The 26,129-nt window shown below is 41.8% G+C and overlaps 1 protein-coding gene across 1 annotated transcript in view; it reads left to right on the forward strand.

Annotated features, from left to right (window-relative positions):
* The window catches only part of CACNA1H (calcium voltage-gated channel subunit alpha1 H), a 178,958-nt gene that overhangs the window by 32,828 nt on the left and 120,001 nt on the right, over positions 1-26,129 (forward strand). Inside the window, 1 exon segment of the mRNA XM_044303896.1 lies at positions 15,163-15,439. Within this exon segment, the coding sequence (XP_044159831.1) occupies positions 15,163-15,439 (277 nt within the window).

Raw genomic sequence — 26,129 nt, forward strand, 5'->3', positions numbered from 1 at the left:
GCCAGGACGCTATTAAAGTCCTGGTTGCCATAGTAGTAGTGGGGAGCGGCATACTTACAGTCCGTGCGGCTCCCGGGGCGCTCCAGAATGATCCATGCGATCACGTGATCCATGCGCGTGGGGCGCCCTGACGTCACTCTGGAGCGCCCCGGGAGCCGCACGGACGGTAAGTATACTGCTCCCCCGCTCCCCACTACACTTTACCATGGCTGCCAGGACTTTAGCGTCCCAGCAGCCATGATGGTAACCATTCAGAAAAAGCTAAACGTTGGATCCGGTAATGCGCCGAAACGACGTTTAGCTTTAGGCCGGATCCGCTTTAATGCCTTTCAATGGGCATTAATTCCGGATCCGGCCTTGCGGCAAGTCTTCAGGATTTTTGGCCGGAGCAAAAAGCGCAGCATGCTGCGGTATTTTCTCCGGCCAAAAAACGTTCCGATCCGGAACTGAAGACATCCTGATGCATCCTGAGCGGATTTCACTCCATTCAGAATGCATTAGGATAAAACTGATCAGGATTCTTCCGGCATAGAGCCCCGACGACGGAACTCTATGCCGGAAGAAAAGAACGCAGGTGTGAAAGAGCCCTAAAATTTACAATATCCTTCACAGATTATATTCAGTGTTAATATTAATAATAATAATAATTATTATTATTATTATATTAAATATTTTTATAGATATTATTATTATTATAATTCTCTAATACTCTCCATTCGTGTATTTTTATAATAAAATGAAAAATTTAAATAAAATGTGCTTACTGTGTATCAATTTCCGACAATTTTCAAGACCTCCTCTTGCTTTCCATGAATGGAACATTCTTGTTTATAACCAGAATCTGAAAACCTCATAACTGTGAGTTCTCTTTGAGCTTCTTCACACAATGGATTTTTCCATACAAAATCAGCACAGAAATCCACGCAGAATCCATATGCAATCCAAGCTCCATTGTTTTCAGTGGGATTCTCACAACCGCTGATTATTTCCCCTTAGATTTTGTCGTGTCAGTTGAGATTAGACTGATATAATGTAGAAAACATCACGGCAGGAGATGCATAGCTCACAGAGGATTTTGTAGACTGGATACAATGGTAACAAACCTTCAGCTGTGACAAATAATAGGCCTGGACAGGTTTTCAGCCTCTTGTGAACCATAATGTTCCTATTCACTAACTATAAACAGAGATCTTGAATATGAGATGAATTGGAAGCCATAGAGGGGAATTTATCATTGCCACCTCGCCAGTTTTCTAAGGTACAAAAGTCGCCCATTTTATCAGCAAGTGGCATTTTGCATACAAAAGTGTGAATCTTTGCCATTTTGAACAGCTCTTGCCACTTTTGAAAAAACAGCAGACTTATTGGTCGGGACATGACAGATTTATTACAATTCACTCCAGAATCTGGTTCATAGCTGCCGTAGGTTTGATTTTATGGCGCACAAACTCCAGTCTGTTGTAGGAAACACCTGTCAGTAAATCCCCCCTATTATACAGTAAAAAGTTCCAGAGGGAAACCCCATTACAATAGAGAGGTCTGGACAGGATTCAGAATGGGGAGAGATAAACGACGCCGTCCCTTGGCCCTGTTATTCTCTTCTGAACACAGGTTCATGTTTTCATTAGAACCAAATGTTTATTATATTCTTCATAAAACCAATATACTGCACATGAAACAGGAATGCTGCCTCCCACCAGTCCTGGACCTCAACTCCTCACCGCAAGCTCGTGATCTGAGTGACAAAGGACAAGATTTCAACAGTTTAAAATACTGTAGCAAACAACAAGAACTTCTTCTAGTCCGAAATAATGGATCTATGCCCAAGATGGTCCAAGTCACTACACTAATACTAACTATCATCATAGTGCGCCCTATAGATAAATAACTACTATAATACTGCTCCTATCTACAAGAATATAACTTCTATAATACTGCTCCTATGTACAGGAATATGACTACTATAATACTGCCTCCTATGTACAAGAATATAACTACTATAATACTGCTCCTGTGTACAAGAATATAACTACTATAATACTGCCTCCTATGTACAAGAATATAACTACTATAATACTGCCTCCTATGTACAAGAATATAACTACTATAATACTGCCTCCTATGTACAAGAATATAACTACTATAATACTGCCTCCTATGTACAAGAATATAACTACTATAATACTGCCTCCTATGTACAAGAATATAACTACTATAATACTGCTCCTATGTACAAGAATATAACTACTATAATACTGCCTCCTATGTAATAGAATATAACTACTATAATACTGCCTCCTATGTACAGGAATATAACTACTATAATACTGCCTCCTATGTACAGGAATATAACTACTATAATACTGCCTCCTATGTACAAGAATATAACTACTATAATACTGCTCCTATGTACATGAATATAACTACTATAATACTGCTCCTATGTACAAGAATATAACTACTAAAATACTGCTCCTATGTACAAGAATATAACTACTATAATACTGCTCCTATGTACAAGACTATAACTACTATAATACTGCTCCTATGTACCAAGAATATAACTACTATAATACTGCTCCTATGTACAAGAATATAACTACTATAATACTGCTCCTATGTACAAGAATATAACTACTATAATACTGCCTCCTATGTACAGAATATAACTACTATAATACTGCTCCTATGTACAAGAATATAACTACTATATACTGCTCCTATGTACAAGAATATAACTACTATAATACTGCTCCTATGTACAAGAATATAACTACTATAATACTGCTCCTATGTACAAGAATATAACTACTATAATACTGCTCCTATGTACAGAATATAACTACTATAATACTGCCTCCTATGTACAAGAATATAACTACTATAATACTGCCTCCTATGTACAGAATATAACTACTATAATACTGCCTCCTATGTACAAGGAATATAACTACTATAATACTGCCTCCTATGTACAAGAATATAACTACTATAATACTGCTCCTATGTACAAGAATATAACTACTATAATACTGCTCCTATGTACAAGAATATAACTACTATAATACTGCTCCTATGTACAAGAATATAACTACTATAATACTGCTCCTATGTACAAGACTATAACTGCTATAATACTGCTCCTATGTACAAGAATATAACTACTATAATACTGCTCCTATGTACAAGAATATAACTACTATAATACTGCTCCTATGTACAAGAATATAATTACTATAATACTGCTCCTATGTACAGGAATATAACTACTATAATACTGCCCCTATGTACAAGTATATAACTACTATAATACTACCTCCTATGTACAAGAATATAACTACTATAATACTGCCTCCTATGTACAAGAATATAACTACTATAATACTGCCTCCTATGTACAAGAATATAACTACTATAATACTGCTCCTATGTACAAGAATATAACTACTATAATACTGCTCCTATGTACAAGAATATAACTACTATAATACTGCTCCTATGTACAAGAATATAACTACTATAATACTGCTCCTATCTACAAGAATATAACTACTATAATACTGCTCCTATGTACAAGAATATAACTACTATAATACTGCTCCTATGTACAAGAATATAACTACTATAATACTGCCTCCTATGTACAAGAATATAACTACTATAATACTGCTCCAATATACAAGAATATAACTACTATAATACTGCTCCTATCTACAAGAATATAACTACTATAATACTGCTCCTATGTACAAGAATATAATTACTATAATACTGCTCCTATGTACAGGAATATAACTACTATAATGCTGCCCCTATGTACAAGTATATAACTACTATAATACTACCTCCTATGTACAAGAATATAACTACTATAATACTGCCTCCTATGTACAAGAATATAACTACTATAATACTGCCTCCTATGTACTATAATATAACTACTATAATACTGCCTCCTATGTAATAGAATATAACTACTATAATACTGCCTCCTATGTACAGGAATATAACTACTATAATACTGCCTCCTATGTACAGGAATATAACTACTATAATACTGCCTCTTATGTACAAGAATATAACTACTATAATACTGCTCCTATGTACAAGAATATAACTACTATAATACTGCTCCTATGTACAAGAATATAACTACTATAATACTGCTCCTATGTACAAGAATATAACTACTATAATACTGCTCCTATGTACAAGACTATAACTGCTATAATACTGCTCCTATGTACAAGAATATAACTACTATAATACTGCTCCTATGTACAAGACTATAACTACTATAATACTGCTCCTATGTACAAGACTATAACTGCTATAATACTGCTCCTATGTACAAGAATATAACTACTATAATACTGCTCCTATGTACAAGAATATAACTACTATAATACTGCTCCTATGTACAAGAATATAACTACTATACTACTGCTCCTATGTAGAGGAATATAACTACTATAATACTGCCCCTATGTACAAGAATATAACTGCTATAATACTGCTCCTATGTACAAGAATATAACTACTATACTACTGCTCCTATGTAGAGGAATATAACTACTATAATACTGCTCCTATGTACAAGAATATAACTACTATAATACTGCTCCTATGTACAAGAATATAATTACTATAACAAAGGCCTTAGACGCTTTGTTAGCTACTATTGCTCGATTGGAATCCTCCCACAAGGAATCACAGGCTATTCATACCCTGACGGAATTGACCGAAGCCAGAACGCGTCTTAAAAACTTATTAAACGTCACCTCTGCAAAATTAGTGTTGAGATCCAGGTTCAGGGCCTATGCTCATGGGAATAGGGGAAACAAACTGATGTCGGCTATTGCCAAGAAACAGTTCTCTGACTCCTTTGTTTCCTCTATCAAGGATCCCAAGGGGTTGTTACATAAGTCCACCCCAGACATAGCCAAGGCATTTTGTTCCTTCTATGAAGCCCTGTATAATCTACCCCCGCCGACAGGAGCTACGCCTGGTGTCCTAGCGGAAGCCACTGATAAATTCCTGCAGACCCTTAACCTCCCTTCTATCTCCTCATCTAAGGCCTCTCAACTAACCAGGCCTATTTCAGAGTCAGAAATCCGCAAAGTTCTTATGTCAATCCCGTCAGGCAAGAGTCCAGGGCCTGATGGTTTTTCCATCGTGTATTATAAATCATTCCAAGATGTTTTAATCCCTCGTTTTCAGAACCTGTGTAACTACCTCCTGACTGGTGGTTCGCTTGCTCCCCACTCCTTGTTGGCACACATTACTGTCCTCCATAAGGAAAATAAGGATCCGACTTGCTGCAGTAATTATAGGCCGATATCCCTGCTTAACAATGATGTGAAGTGGTGGGCGAAGATTCTGGCCTCTAGGCTTCAGGATGTTCTTCCTGACGTGATTCATGAGGAGCAGGTAGGCTTTGTCCATGGCAGACAGGGGTCGGAGAACACGGTGCGGCTTCTCCATCTGGTGAATTGGGCAAAGAGAGCTTCAAAGCCACTGGTTCTGGTAAGTACAGATGCGGAGAAGGCCTTCGACAGGGTCAGCTGGCACTTTATGTCGCGGACCCTGGCGAGGTTTGGCTTCCCGGACCAGTTTGTTACTGCTATACATACCCTATATTCGGCCCCCTCTGCCATGGTCAAGGTCAATGGAGCACTGTCCCCACCATTTCGCATCACTAATGGGACGAGGCAGGGATGTCCCCTCTCACCCGCGCTATTTGTTTTAGTGATGGAGACCCTACTGTGTAAAATTAGAGATGATCCAGATATTATAGGCCTAAGGGTTGGCTCTGGCTACCATGTTACTGCAGCATTTGCGGATGACCTTTTAGTTCTGACCTCTAACCCTTCAGAGTCCTTGCCCAAATTGTTAGATATATTTGAGGACTTTGGATTCGTGTCCAATTTTAAAATAAACTATGGGAAATCCATGGCTCTCAATATTTCCTGCCCCAAAAATGTGATTAATGACCTTAAACAACGTACCCCGTTTGCCTGGGCCTCCAGAGACATTACGTTCTTGGGGACGCGAGTCTCGGCTAATGTTCAGGATTTAGCCTCTCTCAACTTTGCTCCTCTTTTGCAAGATGTGCGTAATCATTTACAAAACCTGAAGCTTCCATTTATATCTTGGGTTGGAAGGAAAAATTACCTTAAGACATTCATTCTCCCCAAATTTCTATATATGCTGCAATCCCTCCCTATTTGGTTGCCGAATTCGTATTTCACAGAAGGTCCGCCGAGTGTTCACGCGCTTTCTATGGAATAGCAAATCCCCGCGCATTGCCTACCATGTTCTAACAAGGGATAGAAGGTTTGGAGGTTTTGGGATGCCGGATGTAAAATTGTATTATACTGCTGTTCACTTATGCAGATGTGTAACAGCCTTGTCCCGGCCATCTAGCTCACTATGCTCACGCCTTGAATCTGCATTGATCTCCAATCAGGAATGGCTTACCCTGTGGGGAGTTCGGCCCTTCTCAGCCAACCATTGCGCCTCTTCTCCGTTTTTGAAGGGGATGTTGGTAGAGTGGTCCAAGATGGTCCAATCCCACCTGTTCAATTTCCCAAACTCCTGTATGCCACTCAAATTTTTGCAATCTCATATCCACCCCTCCGTGTCAAACCCCTCTGGGATTTGGTCCAAGCTCGCTGATCTCACTTTGCGAGATGTCCTTCTCTCAGATGGTAGTTTGGATTGGAATTTGATACTGAACCGCCCCGAAGTTAAAGCTGCTCCCTTTTTTCACCTGGCAGATTTTAAGAGGGATTCAGTTAAGTGTTCTGGATCCTTTGCGAGGACTGGTTCCTCTTCCTGGCTGGAGAAGAAGGTCCTGGCGATTAAGCCCCCCATTAGGCAACTTTCTCTGATGTATAAAGAAATGCTCTCCAGCTTGCCTCCAGAGCTCAGTTATATGGCCTCTTGGGAAAAGGAGCTATCTCTGACCTTTACTGAACCAGAGAAAGCCTTTGTTCTAGCCCATTCGCATGGGTTTAACCGCTGTGTTAGAGTCCAGGAGAACTCTTTTAAGTTACTCAGCAGGTGGTACAAGACGCCCGAATTCCTGCATAAATTGAACCCGGGAATTCCTGAAACATGTTGGAGATGTGGCATAGAAACTGGATCCCTGTCTCACATTTGGTGGCTGTGTCACAAGATTCAGCCGTTTTGGAAGCAGGTGGAGTCTTTGATTAACACTATCTGTAAGACCAAGATTGTATTAGATGCTAAACTTGTGTTGGTGTGGTGTCCTAATGATACCCTTACTCCTGCTAAGAGTAACCTCCCGACAATGCTACTTACCGCAGCGAAGCTGCTTATCCCCTTTTTGTGGAAAAAGGATTCCCCACCATCTCTCCAAATGTGGACGGATAAGGTTGACCAGATTTACCGTTTTGAGGAGTTGGCGCACTGGGAGAGTAACTCACGCTCTCGCTTCTTAGCACTGTGGTCCCCATGGAAAGTATATAGACACTTTGCTTGATAGAGCAGATATGTATCACTTCCTGTTTCCCCTTCCCCCCCCCCCCCCTTCCTGACTTTTCCTCCTTTTCCCTCCCCATCTCTTCTTACATGTCATGTTTGTATGATTTGCTCATTGACAATGATAACCTGTGATGCCCTCACTTGACTTGTATGCTAGATGACTAGTTTGTATTTTTGGCCATTGTATGGTCATGTGTGGGCCTCGGCCTTGATTTTCTTTCAATAAAAAGAAATATGGTTAAGAATATAACTACTATAATACTGCTCCTATGTACAGGAATATAACTACTATAATACTGCCCCTATGTACAAGATATAACTACTATAATACTGCTCCTATGTACAAGAATATAACTACTATAATACTGCCTCCTATGTACAAGAATATAACTACTATAATACTGCCTCCTATGTACAAGAATATAACTACTATAATACTGCTCCTATGTACAAGAATATAACTACTATAATACTGCTCCTATGTACAAGAATATAACTACTATAATACTGCTCCTATGTACAAGAATATAACTACTATAATACTGCTCCTATGTACAAGAATATAACTACTATAATACTGCCTCCTATGTACAAGAATATAACTACTATAATACTGCTCCTATGTACAAGAATATAACTACTATAATACTGCTCCTATGTACAAGAATATAACTACTATAATACTGCTCCTATGTACAAGAATATAACTACTATAATACTGCTCCTATGTACAAGAATATAACTACTATAATACTGCTCCTATGTACAAGAATATAACTACTATAATACTGCTCCTATGTACAAGAATATAACTACTATAATACTGCTCCTATGTACAAGAATATAACTACTATAATACTGCTCCTATGTACAAGAATATAACTACTATAATACTGCTCCTATGTACAAGAATATAACTACTATAATACTGCCTCCTATGTACAAGAATATAACTACTATAATACTGCTCCTATGTACAAGAATATAACTACTATAATACTGCTCCTATGTACAAGAATATAACTACTATAATACTGCCTCCTATGTACAAGAATATAACTACCTATAATACTGCTCCTATGTACAAGAATATAACTACTATAATACTGCTCCTATGTACAAGAATATAACTACTATAATACTGCTCCTATGTACAAGAATATACTACTATAATACTGCTCCTATGTACAAGAATATAACTACTATAATACTGCTCCTATGTACAAGAATATAACTACTATAATACTGCTCCTATGTACAAGAATATAACTACTATAATACTGCCTCCTATGTACAAGAATATAACTACTATAATACTGCCTCCTATGTACAAGAATATACTACTATAATACTGCTCCTATGTACAAGAATATAACTACTATAATACTGCCTCCTATGTACAAGAATATAACTACTATAATACTGCTCCTATGTACAAGAATATAACTACTATAATACTGCTCCTATGTACAAGAATATAACTACTATAATACTGCTCCTATGTACAAGAATATAACTACTATAATACTGCTCCTATGTACAAGAATATAACTACTATAATACTGCTCCTATGTACAAGAATATAACTACTATAATACTGCTCCTATGTACAAGAATATAACTACTATAATACTGCTCCTATGTACAAGAATATAACTACTATAATACTGCCTCCTATGTACAAGAATATAACTACTATAATACTGCTCCTATGTACAAGAATATAACTACTATAATACTGCTCCTATGTACAAGAATATAACTACTATAATACTGCCTCCTATGTACAAGAATATAACTACTATAATACTGCCTCCTATGTACAAGAATATAACTACTATAATACTGCTCCTATGTACAAGAATATAACTACTATAATACTGCCTCCTATGTACAAGAATATAACTACTATAATACTGCTCCTATGTACAAGAATATAACTACTATAATACTGCCTCCTATGTACAAGAATATAACTACTATAATACTGCTCCTATGTACAAGAATATAACTACTATAATACTGCTCCTATGTACAAGAATATAACTACTATAATACTGCTCCTATGTACAAGAATATAACTACTATAATACTGCCTCCTATGTACAAGAATATAACTACTATAATACTGCCTCCTATGTACAGGAATATAACTACTATAATACTGCTCCTATGTACAAGAATATAACTACTATAATACTGCTCCTATGTACAAGAATATAACTACTATAATACTGCTCCTATGTACAAGAATATAACTACTATAATACTGCTCCTATGTACAAGAATATAACTACTATAATACTGCTCCTATGTACAAGAATATAACTACTATAATACTGCTCCTATGTACAAGAATATAACTACTATAATACTGCCTCCTATGTACAAGAATATAACTACTATAATACTGCTCCTATGTACAAGAATATAACTACTATAATACTGCTCCTATGTACAAGAATATAACTACTATAATACTGCTCCTATGTACAAGAATATAACTACTATAATACTGCTCCTATGTACAAGAATATAACTACTATAATACTGCTCCTATGTACAAGAATATAACTACTATAATACTGCTCCTATGTACAAGAATATAACTACTATAATACTGCTCCTATGTACAAGAATATAACTACTATAATACTGCTCCTATGTACAAGAATATAACTACTATAATACTGCCTCCTATGTACAAGAATATAACTACTATAATACTGCTCCTATGTACAAGAATATAACTACTATAATACTGCTCTATGTACAAGAATATACACTATAATACTGCTCATTACGAATATAACTACTATAATACTGCTCCTATGTACAAGAATATAACTACTATAATACTGCTCCTATATACAAGAATATAACTACTATAATACTGCCTCCTATGTATAAGAATATAACTACTATAATACTGCTCCTATGTACAAGAATATAACTACTATAATACTGCTCCTATGTACAAGAATATAACTACTATAATACTGCCTCCTATGTACAAGAATATAACTACTATAATACTGCTCCTATCTACAGGAATATAACTACTATAATACTGCCTCCTATATACAAGAATATAACTACTATAATACTGCCCCTGTGTAAGTTTTTTCAAGTTGCTACAATGTGACAGCTCAGGGGCGGTATGGTAATACTCTCCTTCTGCAGTATTGTTCCTCATGTTATTAAGAACAGATTATGTATTAAATTAAGAGCGATGAATAATTATTTCCATTCGCGGCGATGAACATGGAGGTTTTCACGGGTGGAGGATTCATCTGTCAGACTCTTGTCCCGGATTTGCAGTTTTTTTCCCCCATTCCACATGACATTGATATTATAAGACATATGTTACACACAGAATACGCGGTGTGTGTGCCGTACAGAGATGCCTTATGCACCGCAGTCATATGCGTCCCCTCTTTGCTGCTTGTGATTCTGCCAGTACCAGCTATCGTCACGTGGAAGCAGGTCACTGCCACCCACGCCATCATCACACGCCCACGCATTTCGTATCTCATCTCTATACACTATGATACCGTGCTATGGGATCCACACGGAGCGAAGGGTGAAGGAGGCCGTTGGTTGACCTAGGGGTGGAGGGGTTTTCAGGATACTGATGGCCTGTCCTTACTGTGTGGTAGGTCATCAATATCAAATCAGTGGGGGTCTAGCTCCCAACACATCAGCGAGGTCACGCCCATTCAAGTTGAATTGAGCCGCAATACCAAGCACAGCCACTATAAAATGGGTGGCGCTGTGCTTGGTATAAACTAAAGAGCCCTTTCCAACAGCCGAATGGGGGGGATGCCTGGAGTCAGACACTGACTGATCTCATATCGATGAAGGGGTTGTCTGGATTTTGCAACTCATTAATACCTGATAGCCGAGGGTCCTCCCCCCACCGATCAGCATTCCAACCGCCTCCTTCTAATTTAGAGCAGAGCAGTGGAGCAGAGCCGCAATACCAGACACAACCTGTGGGCAGGAGTGGCGCTATTTCGGGAAGATAGCATCTCTATTGCTTCACCGCCGGTTGGGTATCTCACCTATATGGCGGTATGTTCTCTACAGCAAGACATGGAAAGGGTGAATGTAGGCTGCAGGACAGCATGGGTGGTCCACCGCAGTATCTGCTGTCCTTCACGCTCTGGGCACAGATCCATCATGTCTGATTTAAAAAAAAAAATATTGAAAGAAGAGGAAAAAAAGGGTTTTCGTTGGAGAGACGGACGAGCGTCCTGCGTGGCGATTTCTTCCTTATTAGGGCACCCCGCCGAGGCTGAAGCGCACCTCTGGCTGCCATTGAGCCGAAAATCGCTGCATCCTAGATTTAATGGGGACATCCCTGATGGATTGGGATGGACTGACGCCGATTTGGCAGGGAGAAGCCCCCCGGGGTGGATTCCTGTGTCTGCCGGCCTTATTTATGGGTGCTGTGCCTTTATCTGCCTCACCTCAGAGGAGACGTGTAGTAGTGCGAGCGCGCTCTCAGCACGACTGTACGCCAATGAGGACAAGAGGCCTGGAGTATGTCACCAATGTCTTCCAGAATTATCCGAATTTCTAAATATATTAAGAAACTAACTTATGAGTGGTGCATCTCTGCTTGCTGTCAACGAATGGGAACATTTTGGTTGGAAAACGCTTGCGGACCTAACACTTCTCGCAGCTGAGGGTTTGCTTTGATTGCATGCAGCCTAGACCAAGCCAACTGCGACCCTCCAGCTATTGTGGAACTAGAACTCCCAGCATGCCCAGGCAATGGTTTAGACCAGGGATGCCCCACAGTCAGCCCTTCAGCTATTGAGGAACTATAACTCCCAGCATGCTCAGGCAATGGTCTAGACCAGGGGTACCCAACCTGCAGCCCTCCAGCTATTGTGGAAGTATAACTCCCAGCATGCTCAGGCAATGGTCTAGACCAGGGGTACCCAACCTGCAGCCCTCCAGATATTGTGGAAGTATAACTCCCAGCATGCTCAGGCAATGGTCTAGACCAGGGGTACCCAACCTGCAGCCCTCCAGATATTGTGGAACTATAACTCCCAGCATGCTCAGGCAATGGTCTAGACCTGGGATGCTCAACCTGCGGCCCTCCAGCTGTTGTAAAACTACAACTCCAACCATGCCCTGCTGAAGGCTGTCCAGGTATGCTGGGAGTTGTAGTTTTGCAACAAATGGAGGGCCACAAGTAGGGCGTCCCTGGTCTAGATAATTGCCTGGGCATGCTGGGAGTTATAGTTCCACAATAGCTGGAGGGCCGACTGTGGGGCTTCCCTGGTCTAGACCATTGTCTAAGCATGCTGGGAGTTATAGTTCCACAATTGCTGGACGGCCGCCGGTGGGGCATCCCTGATCTAGACCATTGGCTGGGTATGCTGGGAGTTATAGTTCCACAATAGCTGGAGGGTCGCAGGTGGGACATCCCTGGTCAAGACCACTGCCTGGGAATGCTGGGAGTTATAGTTCCACAATAGCTGGAGGGTCGCAGGTGGGACATCCCTGGTCTAGACCATTGCCTGGGCATGCTGGGAGTTATAGTTCCACGATAGCTGGAGTGCTGCAGGTGGGAAATCCCTGGTCTAGACCACTGCCTGGGCATGCTGGGAGTTATAGTTCCACAATAGCTGGAGGGTCGCAGGTGGGACATCCCTGGTCAAGACCACTGCCTGGGAATGCTGGGAGTTATAGTTCCACAATAGCTGGAGGGTCGCAGGTGGGGTTTCCCTGGTCTAGGCAACTCTCTGAGTTAAATGCCTCATCAACTCCCTTCTCTCTTCTGTTACAGTGTATCGGCGCAGTTACAAAATGGATTCCATGCTGTTTAGGATTGTCTAGACTGCGTACAATTGTAACAGTCCTTAAGCTGTGAGGTGTAAGGTCTGTACACATTGGTGCAAGATGAGTTCTGTTCACTGTCAGCAAGCAGAGGTAGTGAAAGTAGTGAAGAAAGTTTTATTACAGGTTGAATATGTTAAGAGCTGCTAAAACCCTACCGGAGTCATGTAGCCCCCCCCCCCCCCCCTGATGGAAATGACCAATCCTCGCTGATCCAGACGTCAGTTCTTGCTCCGTTACCTGGACCCCCACAGTGCAGCATCAGAAGGCGCCGCCGCCTCGTGTCCAGCTGAGACGCACATGTGGGGTTTGGTTCTCGCTGAATGGATATGACACATCCCCTTAATTGGTTGCATGCTCGTTGTGGAATTTTTATGCACAGTTTGGGAGGGATGCAAATATTTGCGGTCGTTTTCTGTCCCGTGTCACTGTTGCGACATTCCACCGTCCCGGTGTGCTGGGGCTCATGTTGCAGGGCCGTTCCAGATGTAGGACATTCGATTGTTGCGATTTTACAGTCACTAGTTTTTTCGTGCAATTAAAGCAGAACGACTTTATCGTATTTGCACAGCCGTCCTGCAACTTTTACTACACGATCTACCTGTGGGAAATGATGTCACGTTGCCCGTAGTTTTCCGTGGTCTCATTGAATAATTTACACTTCAGATGAGTGGATTCAGCATCTGTGTCTATAGTCTGGAGTTATATGGCAACTTTATTCTATTTGTACAACCGTCCTGCAACTTTTACTATACAATCGAACAGTTGTGCAATGATGTCACAGTGTCCATATTTTGCCGTGGTCTCATTGAATAACTTACATTGAGGTCACACTCACAGCACTTCAGATGAATTGGTTCAGTATCTGTCTTTATAGTCTGGAGTTCACTGGCAACTTTAGCCTTTTGCACAACCGACCTGCAACTTTTACCATTCAATCTAACGGTTGTGCAATGATGTCACATGTCGGTATTTTGCCGTGGTCTCATTGAGTAATGCACATTATGGTCACATCACGTCAGCTGAATTGGTTCAGTGTCTATCTTTATAGTCTGGAGATATGGCAACTTTATTCTATTGGTACAACCATCCTGCAACTTTTACCATACAATGTAGCAGTTGTGTCATTATGTCACATTGTCTTGTATTTTGAGTGGCATACATCATGGTCACATTACTTCAGATACGTGGATTCAACATCTGTTTGTATTCTGGTATAAGATGGCAACTATGTCCTATTTGTTTAACCATCCTGCGACTTTTACCGTAAATCTATTGTGCCATGATGTCACATTGTGTATATTTTGCTATGGTCTCATTGGGTAACACACATTGTGGTCACAGCATTTCAGAAGAGTTTAGTCGCCATCTGCCTTTATAGCCTGGAGTTCGAGGACAACTACAACCCTCCTGCAGCTTTTACCATGTTGTGCCATGATGTCACATTTTGCCATGGTCCCATTGAGTAGCAGTGATTGTGGTCACATCACTTCTGATGGGTGGAGTCAGTATTTTGTCTTTTTAGTCAGTACTTAAATGGCCCCCTTATCCTACTATATTCGCACAACCGTCCTGCAACTTTTACCATATATGCATATTTTGAAGTGATCCAGTATATCAGTAATATCTCCAAACAGTGCCATTTTCTGTGTGAATGTCTTGCTCATAGCACCATAATGTATATTTCTGCATAAAGTGGGGGTCTTCAGGTTTGGAGGTGGTCTCAAGCAGAATGAGGGCGGGGCTTAAAATGAGGGGATCTGCCGATGGGTCTCATCCTGTTTTCTGTCTCCACAGCAGTTACAATCTCACCTCCCTGAGGCCGTATTATCAGGTGGATGATACCGAGGATAACCCCTACATCTGCTCATCTCACCGAGACAACGGGATGTTGAAATGCCAGGACATCCCCCCCAAAATCGACTGCTCCAGTTTCAACTTCCCAGAATTCGGCAGCAGGAACAACTGTGATCTAAACCAGTACTACAACGTATGCAAACCCGGAGATCTGAATCCTCACAAGGGGGCCATTAATTTTGATAATATTGGCTACGCCTGGATAGCCATTTTTCAGGTGAGCCACTTTGTATTTATGGGGGCGGAGGGCGAATGAGGGTGGTCCGGGCCCCCAGGGGCAACGGTTCTGAGCCTCTTATAGCCCACGTATCAGATATACATCCATAACGTAACTGTAATGCAGGCATCCTCAAACTGCGGCCCTCCAGCTGTTGTAAAACTACAACTCCCACAATGCCCTGCTGTAGGCTGATACCTGTAGGCTGTTCAGGCATGCTGGGAGTTGTAGTTTTGCAACAGCTGAAGGGCCGCAGTTTGAGGATGCCTGCTGTAATGCATGGGCATTGCCTCAGGGCCCGAATGGCCACCAGGGGGCATCAGAGGCAGACCGTATCAGTGCAGGATCGGTGAGAAGACGCCTTCACGTTACTTTTTACATTTCTGTCCTGGTTTTGTCCCCCTGTCACCTCTGATTCCATCAGGTACGTCCTAATCGTATCTCACTCATCCCTAACGCGTTTTACATAAATCGTCGCAGTTTTGCGGTTTCCTTCATTTAATTACTCAGAACCTCGTCGTGTAAATTCCGTGCGTTTCTCTCTGCAGTTCGCTAACTCAATCACAGCGGGGGATACAGATCTCCTGCGGGGGGGGGGAGCCTTAAAGGGTTATCACACTCTTAAAGGGGTTTGCCCAATCTCAGCTAAATACAATCATCCTAAAAGTTCTGCAAATTTCAGTTCCACGCCATTTTTAATATCACTGCTTGCTTTTGGTGGAGAGAAAGATCCTTGTTTCTTTTTTCCTGAGGGTGTGCTACAGTGCTATCCCTGTATTCAGTCCTGGGGGACAAATGCGTTTTCCGTCTTTGATTCCAGGCTGATACAATGTAACAAATTGCAGCTGTGGAGGATGTCAGGAATGGTTTTCATTCACTACCAGCAAGCAGGGATCTATATAAATCCAAATTTATGTAAGAGCTCCCGCACACAAACATTTTTTTACTCCATGTCCATTCTGTTTTTTGTTTTTTTTGGCCCTTATGCGAAACTATTCATTTCAATGGGCCCGGAAAAAAACGTAAATGTCCTATTCGTGTCCGTCTCACGGATGTCACAGTTTTTTTTTTTTGCGGATCCGTGTCTTGCGGACCGTAAAATACATATGGTCGTGTGCATGAGCCCTAAGACTGGACAAACCCTTTGCTCAAATGTTCGCTATACAGGAAAGGCTAATTACGGGGTGCGACTACCTACATATCTGGCAAAATGGACACCAGCTGTAGTTGTCAGTAGAGCCCATACAGAATCCCCACCCAAGGTTCAAACCTTCCCAGGCAGGATTTACAGATGTAGCAGAGCTGAATATGTAATCGAATTGTTACTTTTCTTCACCCTGCTCTTTTGCTGCACCATAATGAGTAGTTTCAAGTGACAAACTCAGCTCTACTACATCTTTAATAGTCTTTTCATCCTGAGCTACCTTGTAAATGAATAGAATGTCGGAATTAAACCGAAGACTGACACACATCCAAAACAATAATGGAGATGCATAGCAATGCAGATTATATGCCGTGGAAAAGCTGGGTGACTACACCGTAACAGCTGCCGTATGTAGTTTTCCTCCATGTGTAGCCATCCAGGATAAATAAGAAACAGATTATTAGAATAAAATATTTTATAGCAATTGTTTTCCAATTTTCCTGAAACAGAGCTCCAAATCCCCTGCATAAACAGTGTTAGATAATGCAATTCCCGTAGCCACCACTAGAGGGAGCCCAGGAGCTTAATGCATACTGCTAGACCTAAATGATAAGACAGTATGCAGTGAGCTCCCTCTAGTGGTGGGTGCAGGAAGCTAGAATTGCATTTTTCATGCTGGGGCTTTGGAGCTCTGTATCAGAAAACTGGAGCCCAATCACTAGAAAGATATATTAAGCCATTACTCCGCATCCAGTGTTACACGGTGGACGTTCACTTTAAGGATTTTGAGCTGAGATAAGCGTCCTAAGCTCCTGTCATGTTTCCAGCCGGTCGAGGACTGCAGCATGTCGCCGCGTGGAGCCCCATGGCGCGTTTCAGCTTCTTTCTCCATAAATATGGCTGTGAATACGGAAGAATGTTTTAGCTGTGGGTATAAAATGCAGATAATGCGACTGCCGGGAGCGAGAGGGAGATTGACAGCCGAGATGAAACCGCACGGAAATTGACTGCTCTGTGTTATGTGGCGGCACGGCCGCTCTCGTGGAGCTGAAATTTATAGGTGTGAAAAAATTTAGAGGGAGCGCGACGCATTTATTATGGGTAATGAAGAGCCCACAGTCCTCACTGCACATATAGAATCTATAGGTCGTACCGCCTGCAGATACAGAGGCAAAAAATCTGTAGGCTATAGACAACCTGGAGAACATAGATGACCTGGAGAACCTCATGTGATGGAGCTGAGACTGACAAAGTATAACCACCTGTGGTGCTTGGTCAATGATCACCCAACCGAGGAGGTGCCCCCTTTATAGGCAGGGTCACATTAATGCTGGCATGGTGACGGTCATACAGATGCTGGATATCCTTGTCTGGTCATTCCAAGCTCTTCCATCTAGGACCCGTAATTCAGACAAGGTGGTTGTCATCTGCTGTCACCCCATCCTGTCCCAAACAGAGACATCTGGTGATGGAGCCTGGCAGGAGAGCTGCTGAAGACCACGAAGAGCACGTTGTGTAGAGAGGGCAGTGTGTGGCGCTGTTATATCTTGTTGGAACATCACATCCCCTAACTGAGTCAAGAAAAGGCAGTAGGACTGGTTCCACTATGTCCTGGACATATCAAAGGCTGGTGTTGCATCAGAGTTTTGAGGAGGCTGGAGAGCACCTATGGCCATCATGCATAGTGAGAAGACACACATATGTGTCAGTGTGTGGCGGTGTGATCTTGTTGGAACATCACGTGTGATCTTGTTGGAACATCACATCTCCTAAATGAGTCAAGAAAAGGCAGTAGGACTGGTTCCACTATGTCCTGGACATATCAAAGGCTGTTGTTGCATCAGAGTTTTGAGGAGGCTGGAGAGCACCTATGGCCATCATGCATAGTGAGAAGACACACATATGTCATGGGGTGGGGTGCCATTAGCTACCATGCCTGTTCAAGTCTGTTTTTTTTTTGAGGGAACATTGACCAGCCTTCAGTATCTCCAGGACATCGTGGAACCAGTCCTATTGCCTTTGACAAGATAATGGCGCCCACACACAATGTGCCCTTCAAGGTCTCCAGCAGCGCTCCTGGCCAGCTTGCTCTTCAGATCTCTCCCCCAATGAGACTATCTGGGACTGGATGGGGCGATGGATCCACCTTGGCCTGAATTACAGATCCAAGAATGGAAGAGCTTGGAATAACCACAGGAGGATCTCCAGCATCTATATGACCACCACCATGCCATGGCATCCTGTGTGACCCTGCCTCATCATATACAGAACCCAAAATAAAGGGGCACCACCTTGGTTGTGTGATCATTGACCGAGCAGCGCTAGTTTATACTCTGTAGGCCTCAGCACAATCACGAGGTTCTCCAGGTGTTCTCTTTTCATTTTTGGCTTGTGTATTATATGTATTTTAAAAAACACTGAAAAATTACAAATTCTTACAGAAAAGTACTAACATTGCTTCCACAGTGTAACAACAACTCACTTTGCCCTAAAGGGGTTGTCTGGGTGTTTCATATTGATGACCGATAGGTAACCAGTATCTGACCGTTGGAGGTCTGACTCCTGACACCCGTTAGAGGAAGCTGTGGCACTCCGGCGAGCGATGCGGCCTCCGTGCAGCTCACTAAGCACAGCGCCGTCCATTGGATAGTGGCTGTGCTTGGCATTGCAGCTCAGACCCATTAATTTGACTGTGCTTAGGCCATGCGATGAAGAACGTGAAGCCATTGGTCTAGGAAGAGGTCGCAGCGCTCAGAGGAGCACCACAGCTGATCGCAGGGGGTGCAGGGAATCAGACCACCACCCTGTCAGATGACCTTCCCTGAGGATAGCCCATGAATATGAAATTACCTTCTATGAAAAAACTGCAGACAGGGGGGGGCGACACCTGACTTTCTCCTGTCGGGTTCTTGGAGCCTCGTCTTCTCACAGAAGTGTCTCTCGGTGTCATTAATAAGCAGGACTGCAGGGGTTAATGTGCCGTGCGCTATTACGGTAGCGGGAGCATGGTTGGGGTTCCGCAGGTAATTATGCACATTATCTTCCACATGACGCTGATGGATCGGCCGGCGCCGCCTGCTGCACCTACTGGAAAAGTCTGAAAGGACTGATGTACAAAAACCGCATTCACCCTGTGTTACCGTCACCTAGTTTTCAAGATCTCTTCTTGCTGTAAGTGACTGGACACCACCAACACATGCCCAGGGCTTAATACAGGCTGATCTCATCTCTCACTGATGTAACGCGCTACGAATCTGTAGGGTGTTCAGCCTCTGGATGTAAACTAGAATGTTTATATTCACTGACAGCAAGCAGAGATTGAGAAACTACAGAGAAAATGAAAGACAATACATGTGAACCTTTTTTCTAAACAAATTAAATCTATCTATCTACTATCTATCGCAGATCATCAGCTAGTCGCAGATCTACTATCATCTAGCTAGCGAGACGATCGAGCGATCGACGAGCAGCCAAACGATGCGACGAGCTATCGATCTATGCTACTACTATTATGAGCTAGGATCTAGATCGATCTGATCAGCCCATATCATCATGATCATTATCTATGTATAATCCCATATTTTTCAGAGCATCTACTATCATCTATCTATTATATCTATCTATCTATCTATCTATCTCTATCTATCTATCTATCTATCTATATCATATCTATCTATCTATCTATCTATCTATCTCATATCTATCTATCTATCTATCTATCTATCTCATATCTATCTATCTATCTATCTCATATCTATCTATCTATCTATCTCATATCTATCTATCTATCTATCTATCTATCTATCTCATATCTATCTATCTATCTATCTATCTATCTATCTATCTATCCCATATCTATCTATCTATCTATCTATCTATCTATCTATCTATCTATCTCATATCTATCTATCTATCTATCTATCTATCTATCTATCTATCTATCTATCTATCCCATATCTATCTCATATCTATCTATCTATCTCATATCTATTATCTATCTATCTATCCCATATCTATCTATCTATCTATCTATCTATCTATCTATCTATCTATCTCATATCTATCTATCTATCTATCTATCTATCTATCTATCTCATATCTATCTATCTATCTATCTATCTATCTATCTATCTATCTATCTATCCCATATCTATCTACTATCTATCTATCTATCTATCTATCTATCTATCTATCTATCTATCTATCTATCTATCTCATATCTATCTATCTATTATCTATTATCTATCTCATATCTATCTCATATCTATCTATCTATCTCATATCTATTATCTATCTATCTATCTATCTATCTATCTATCTATCTCATATCTATCTATCTATCTCATATCTATTATCTATCTATCTATCTATCTATCTATCTATCTATCTATCTATCCCATATCTATCTATCTATCTATCTATCTATCTCATATCTATCTTTTTATCTATCGTCCACCTTTCTGTATTTATTGGGACTGTGCCGCACAATCTGCACAAGGTTATGGAGTATCATTTGAAGATTTAGGATTTTCTCTGGCTCAGTGAAGCCCTAGTCTGCGCCCCTCCTCCCCTCGGAGAGCCCCCACAAATCACCCAGATGGGCAGCGATGTGACAGACAGCGAGCAGGAGAAGATGGAAGAGGGAGCGCTGTCATTTAGGTGACATCGCTGCTAATCAGATCAGACATTTCATGCATGAGGTGTGTGACAAAGTGTTCTGCCGTGTAACTGGAGACACCCCGCCGCCTGTCACCACTTACAGGTGCAGCCACGTTTTTTTTCCTGACACCATTTAAGAAGCCCCCCCCCTCCCCCCTAATTAAAGGGTCTCTCCACTTCGGATAAGCCCTCTTTGTTGGACAGCTCCCCTGATGAAATAATGACAGGGTCTTCTGTAATCTGTGGAGGAATCTGGCAGTAAGTGTTCCATTTTTCAGCAGCGCCCCCACAGGCAGTATTTAGTATTACACTCTTCTCATTGAAACCAATGGGTATTCTTAGTAATATATGGACACGTTGGGTCCTCCAGACTGAGAGACGATGAGTTATAAAGGACTCGGGTCCTAAACAGGAGACCCCTCTCTATTACACAGGTGACAACCAATAGATTACAGCTCCCACAGGGTTGTCGCCCACCTTCCCTGTATGACAAGCAGAGCACTGGGGCTTATATTAAAGCCTAACTGGGGAGATACGGCGTTCGGGCTGGGAAAGCTGGGCGACTCAGAGGCCTGTATTGTTGGCTATCATTTGTCACTCAGTTTTCCCAGAAACAGATATTGTAAAAAAAAAAAATTGAAATTTTAAGAGAAATTATTCTCAAAGGGTTGTCCAGTCACTCTATAATACTGTTTCAAGATCTCTGCTTGCTCTCAGTGAATTTATACATTCGTTGTTTACAGTCAGAGTCTGAGATCCCAATCCTACCATCACACAGCTAGGGGTTTTGTTACAATGTAACTGTGTAGGCCAGGGTTCAGCAACCTTCAGCACTCCAGCTATTGTGAAACTACAACTCCCAGCATGCTCCATTCCCAGTATCAGACTGGTGGGGGGCTGACACCCGGTCCCACCTCCGGGACTTGCTCCTATCTCCAGAACAGGGCCCCCCTATCCACCCAAGCCAGCGATCGGCTACTCTCGGGACGCCCATCGCGGTGAATGGAGGGTACGGCTGCTCTCCTTCACTTTGGGGGGGAGGGGGGCACTCTGGAGATAGGAACAGGTCCTGGAGGTGGGACCCGCACCTCTCTGACATGAGACAATCCTTCTAATCTGGGAAATGCTTTTAATTTTGAGTCATTTTAGCTACTATATGTAAGGGCTCATGCACACGACCGTACGTGTTTTGCAGTCCGCAAAAAATAAAAATAAACGGATGACACCCGTGTTGCATCCGTTTGTTTTTGCGGATCCATTGTAACAATGCCTGTCTGCAAAGCGGACAAGAAAAGGACATATTCAATTTTTTTGCGAAACGGACATGCGGAGATACGTAAACAGAATGCAGACGGAGCCATTTCAGTATTTTTTTTTTTTTACAGATCCATTGAAATGAATGGCTTTGCATATGGACCTGTAAAAAACGGAACAAAATGGAAAAAATGCGTTTGTGTGCATGAGCCCTAAACCATATTGTTTCCATTCACTGACAGCAAATAAAATTTCCATTAAACAGTGATTTAGCTTTATTTAGTGGATGAGCCCTTTAAGGACGAGTGATCCCAGACTCCCTCACTGCGTCAGATGCCCTCAGACAAGGTAGCTGAGGGCACCTACCTGCAGGTCTAACTCCTCCAAATTGATAGGGAATCGGGCGGATTAAGGAAAGCTCAGGAGTGGTCCGCTGGCGCCAGAGATACAAGCTCTGATAACTGGACAGAACGAAGACTTCCTCGGCAAGTCTCTCACTAAGGCCTCATGCACACGACCGTATGTATTTTGCCGCCCGCAAAAAATACAGATGACGTCCGTGTGCATTCCGTATTTTGCGGAACGGAACAGCCGGCCCCTAATAGAACAGTCCTATCCTTGTCCGTAATGCGGACAATAATAGGACATGTTATATTTTTGGGCAGAACGGAAATACGGACATACGGAAAACGGAAAGCACACGGAGTAACTTCCATATTTTTTTTTGCGGACCCATTAAGTGAATAGTTCCGCATACGGTCCGCAAAAAAAAAACGGAAAGAAAATACGTTCGTGTGCATGAGCCCTAACGGAGACACAAATTACAAGCAAATTGTAAACTCCTCATTATATTTCTCGGAAAGTTCTAATTCTTCTTCCTTCTGCTAATCTCATTCCGGCTGTGGGAATACAGGTGCGACCGCCCGCGTGATGCACTGGATAGAGATGTAGCAGGAATGAGTTTGTCATTTGGTCTAATTTGTGCATTATCTGTGATTCCGGAGCGCCAGCCAACGCGGCAGATGCTCTTGATGTAGATCGATGTAGCAGGGGTGCATTGGTCATGTCTGTGGTTATAACATTACAGCTAACGTGATGCACTTGACATAGACTGATGTAGCAGAGCTGGATTGGCCATTTGGATTAATCCATGCATTATCTGTATCATTAACTGCTGATGCACTTAGTATAGACAGACGTACCAGAGCTGTGTTTGTCACTTGTTATCTGGCAGCACAGTGCTACAGCCAGCACAATACGTGGGAGCTTGACTTAATATAGACAGATGTAGCAGAGCCGAGTTTTTAATCACTTCATGTGCTATCGCTGTTGTTCTAGCAACGAAACCGATGATTTGTATGGAAGATGTACTTGGTAAAGTAGTAGTGAGTTTGTCATTTGGCCCAATTTATGTATTATCTACGGTTAAATTCAAGTCCTATAGCCAGCCTGTCTTCCTGCAGACTTGATCTCGACAGATATAATGAGCTGAGTTTGTCATTTAGCCTGATTCATGTGTTTTCTGTTTGTTTAGTACTTTATATAGACCAATATAGTCGAGCTCAGTTTGTAATATGGCTCCGTTCATCGTATCATCAGAGGTTTTACATGGGACTTTAGCTATACCTTCTGCATGACCCCATCCCAGTGAACACCGCGCACACAACAATTACATAACATATTTAGCTCTGCTACATCTTTTGATAATTGTATTATTTTACAATGCGCTCTTTAAAGGCAAAGTAAAACTGAGGCCATTGGACATAATATACACGTGATGCATGTGATGATGCAGCTCCTGAATTCACTGCCACATGGATCCGGCACGGCCGGTCTGACTACTAATGCAGCAATACAGCATCATGGATGGATCCGGCACGGCCGGTCTGACTACTAATGCAGCAATACAGCATCATGGGATAGATCTCTGTGTAGCTGAGCCGGTCTGGATCCTGGGAAAGTTGGGTAACAAACCCCAGCTTTTGGTCTTTAGCACTTGCCTTGCACTCACGGGTCACGTCCAGGCACTTCTGATGTAATGAAGAGCTTGATTTCATCCTCCTCTCTGCGGCTTCATAGTAATCCTATTTATATTAGAGGTCTGGAAAAGGCCACAGAATCCAAGAGGGAGAAGACCCCATCCATGGGTGCACTGTCATAGCCGGGGCCACAGCCGCAGGATGTGCAGGGCCGACATGTGTCACCATTCACTTTCCCAGGTTGTAAATACAAATATATCCCGCGGGCCTGAGAAGAGCCCAAATATAGAGTTACTTCTATACCGCTTCAGCCCAAATAATACAGATATATAACGCCAAGGTATTACTGCCATACAAAGCCAACATTATAACATATAGTGCCAAGATAATACTGTCATATACAGTCCATGTAATACCACCATATAATAGAAAGATAAGACTGCTATATAAAGCCCATAGAGTGGAAATATAATACTGCTATATACAGCTCATATAATGGAAATATAATACTGCGATATACAGCTCATATTATGGAAATATAATACTGCTATATACAGCCTATATAGTGGAAAGATAATACTGTCATATACAGCCCATGTAATACCACCATATAATGGAAAGATATCACTACTATATACAGCCCACATAATGGAAAGATTTCACTGCTATATACAGCCCATACAATGGAAAGATAAGACTTCTATATACAGCCCATATAGTGGAAATATAATACTGCTATATACAGCCCATATAGTGGAAATATAATACTGCTATATACAGCCCATATAGTGGAAATATAATACTGCTATATACAGCCCACATAATGGAAAAATAAGACTGCTATATACAGCCCGCATAGTGGAAATATAATACTGCTATATACAGCCCATATAGTGAAAATATAATACTGCTATATACAGCCCATATAGTGGAAAGAGAAGACTGCTATATACAGCCCATAAAATGGAAATATAAGACTTCTATATACAGTCCATATAGTGGAAATATAATACTGCTATATACAGCTCATATTATGAAAGGATAAGACTATAATACAACCATATAGTACTAATATATGTAATGTATATGATAATATAGAATATTACTTTAAATATGCATTCTTCAAAGAGGTCAGCATCACTGGGCAATGATATAAAGGTGCAAGCCTTGCAGGGCCAGGTCCAGACTAGTCTACCAGCCTTTATTCACCCATGCAAGGGCCCAGCTCCAGGAAGCCTTTCTCAAGCATGGTTATCGGGACCATCTGAAAAAAGGTAGCGCCAGTAGTGCCTGGCAGCCGCTAATTGTTGTGTCCCTAAGTGTATAGAGGGAGTTGGCCAGCAGCTCTCAGGACAGAGCCGGTATGTTCAGCAGCTCCACCAGTGGACATGCAGGAAGGCGACATCTAGAACAGGGGTCAGCAACTTTCGGCATTCCAGCAGCTGTGAAACTACAACTCCCAGCATGCATATTTGCTCAACTGTTCTTGTAACTGCCATAAAAGTGAAAGGAGTATTCTGGGAGTTGTAGTCTCAGAACAGCTGGAGAGCCGGAGGTTGCTGATCCCTAATCTAGAACCTTCAATCAGATGGTATAATCAAAGGAAGCTTTCGGCACCATGGTCGGTGCAAGTCTATGAGCTGAGATTTCCACC

The sequence above is a fragment of the Bufo gargarizans genome, chromosome 8 (assembly GCF_014858855.1).
Source record: "Bufo gargarizans isolate SCDJY-AF-19 chromosome 8, ASM1485885v1, whole genome shotgun sequence".
NCBI lineage: Eukaryota > Metazoa > Chordata > Amphibia > Anura > Bufonidae > Bufo > Bufo gargarizans.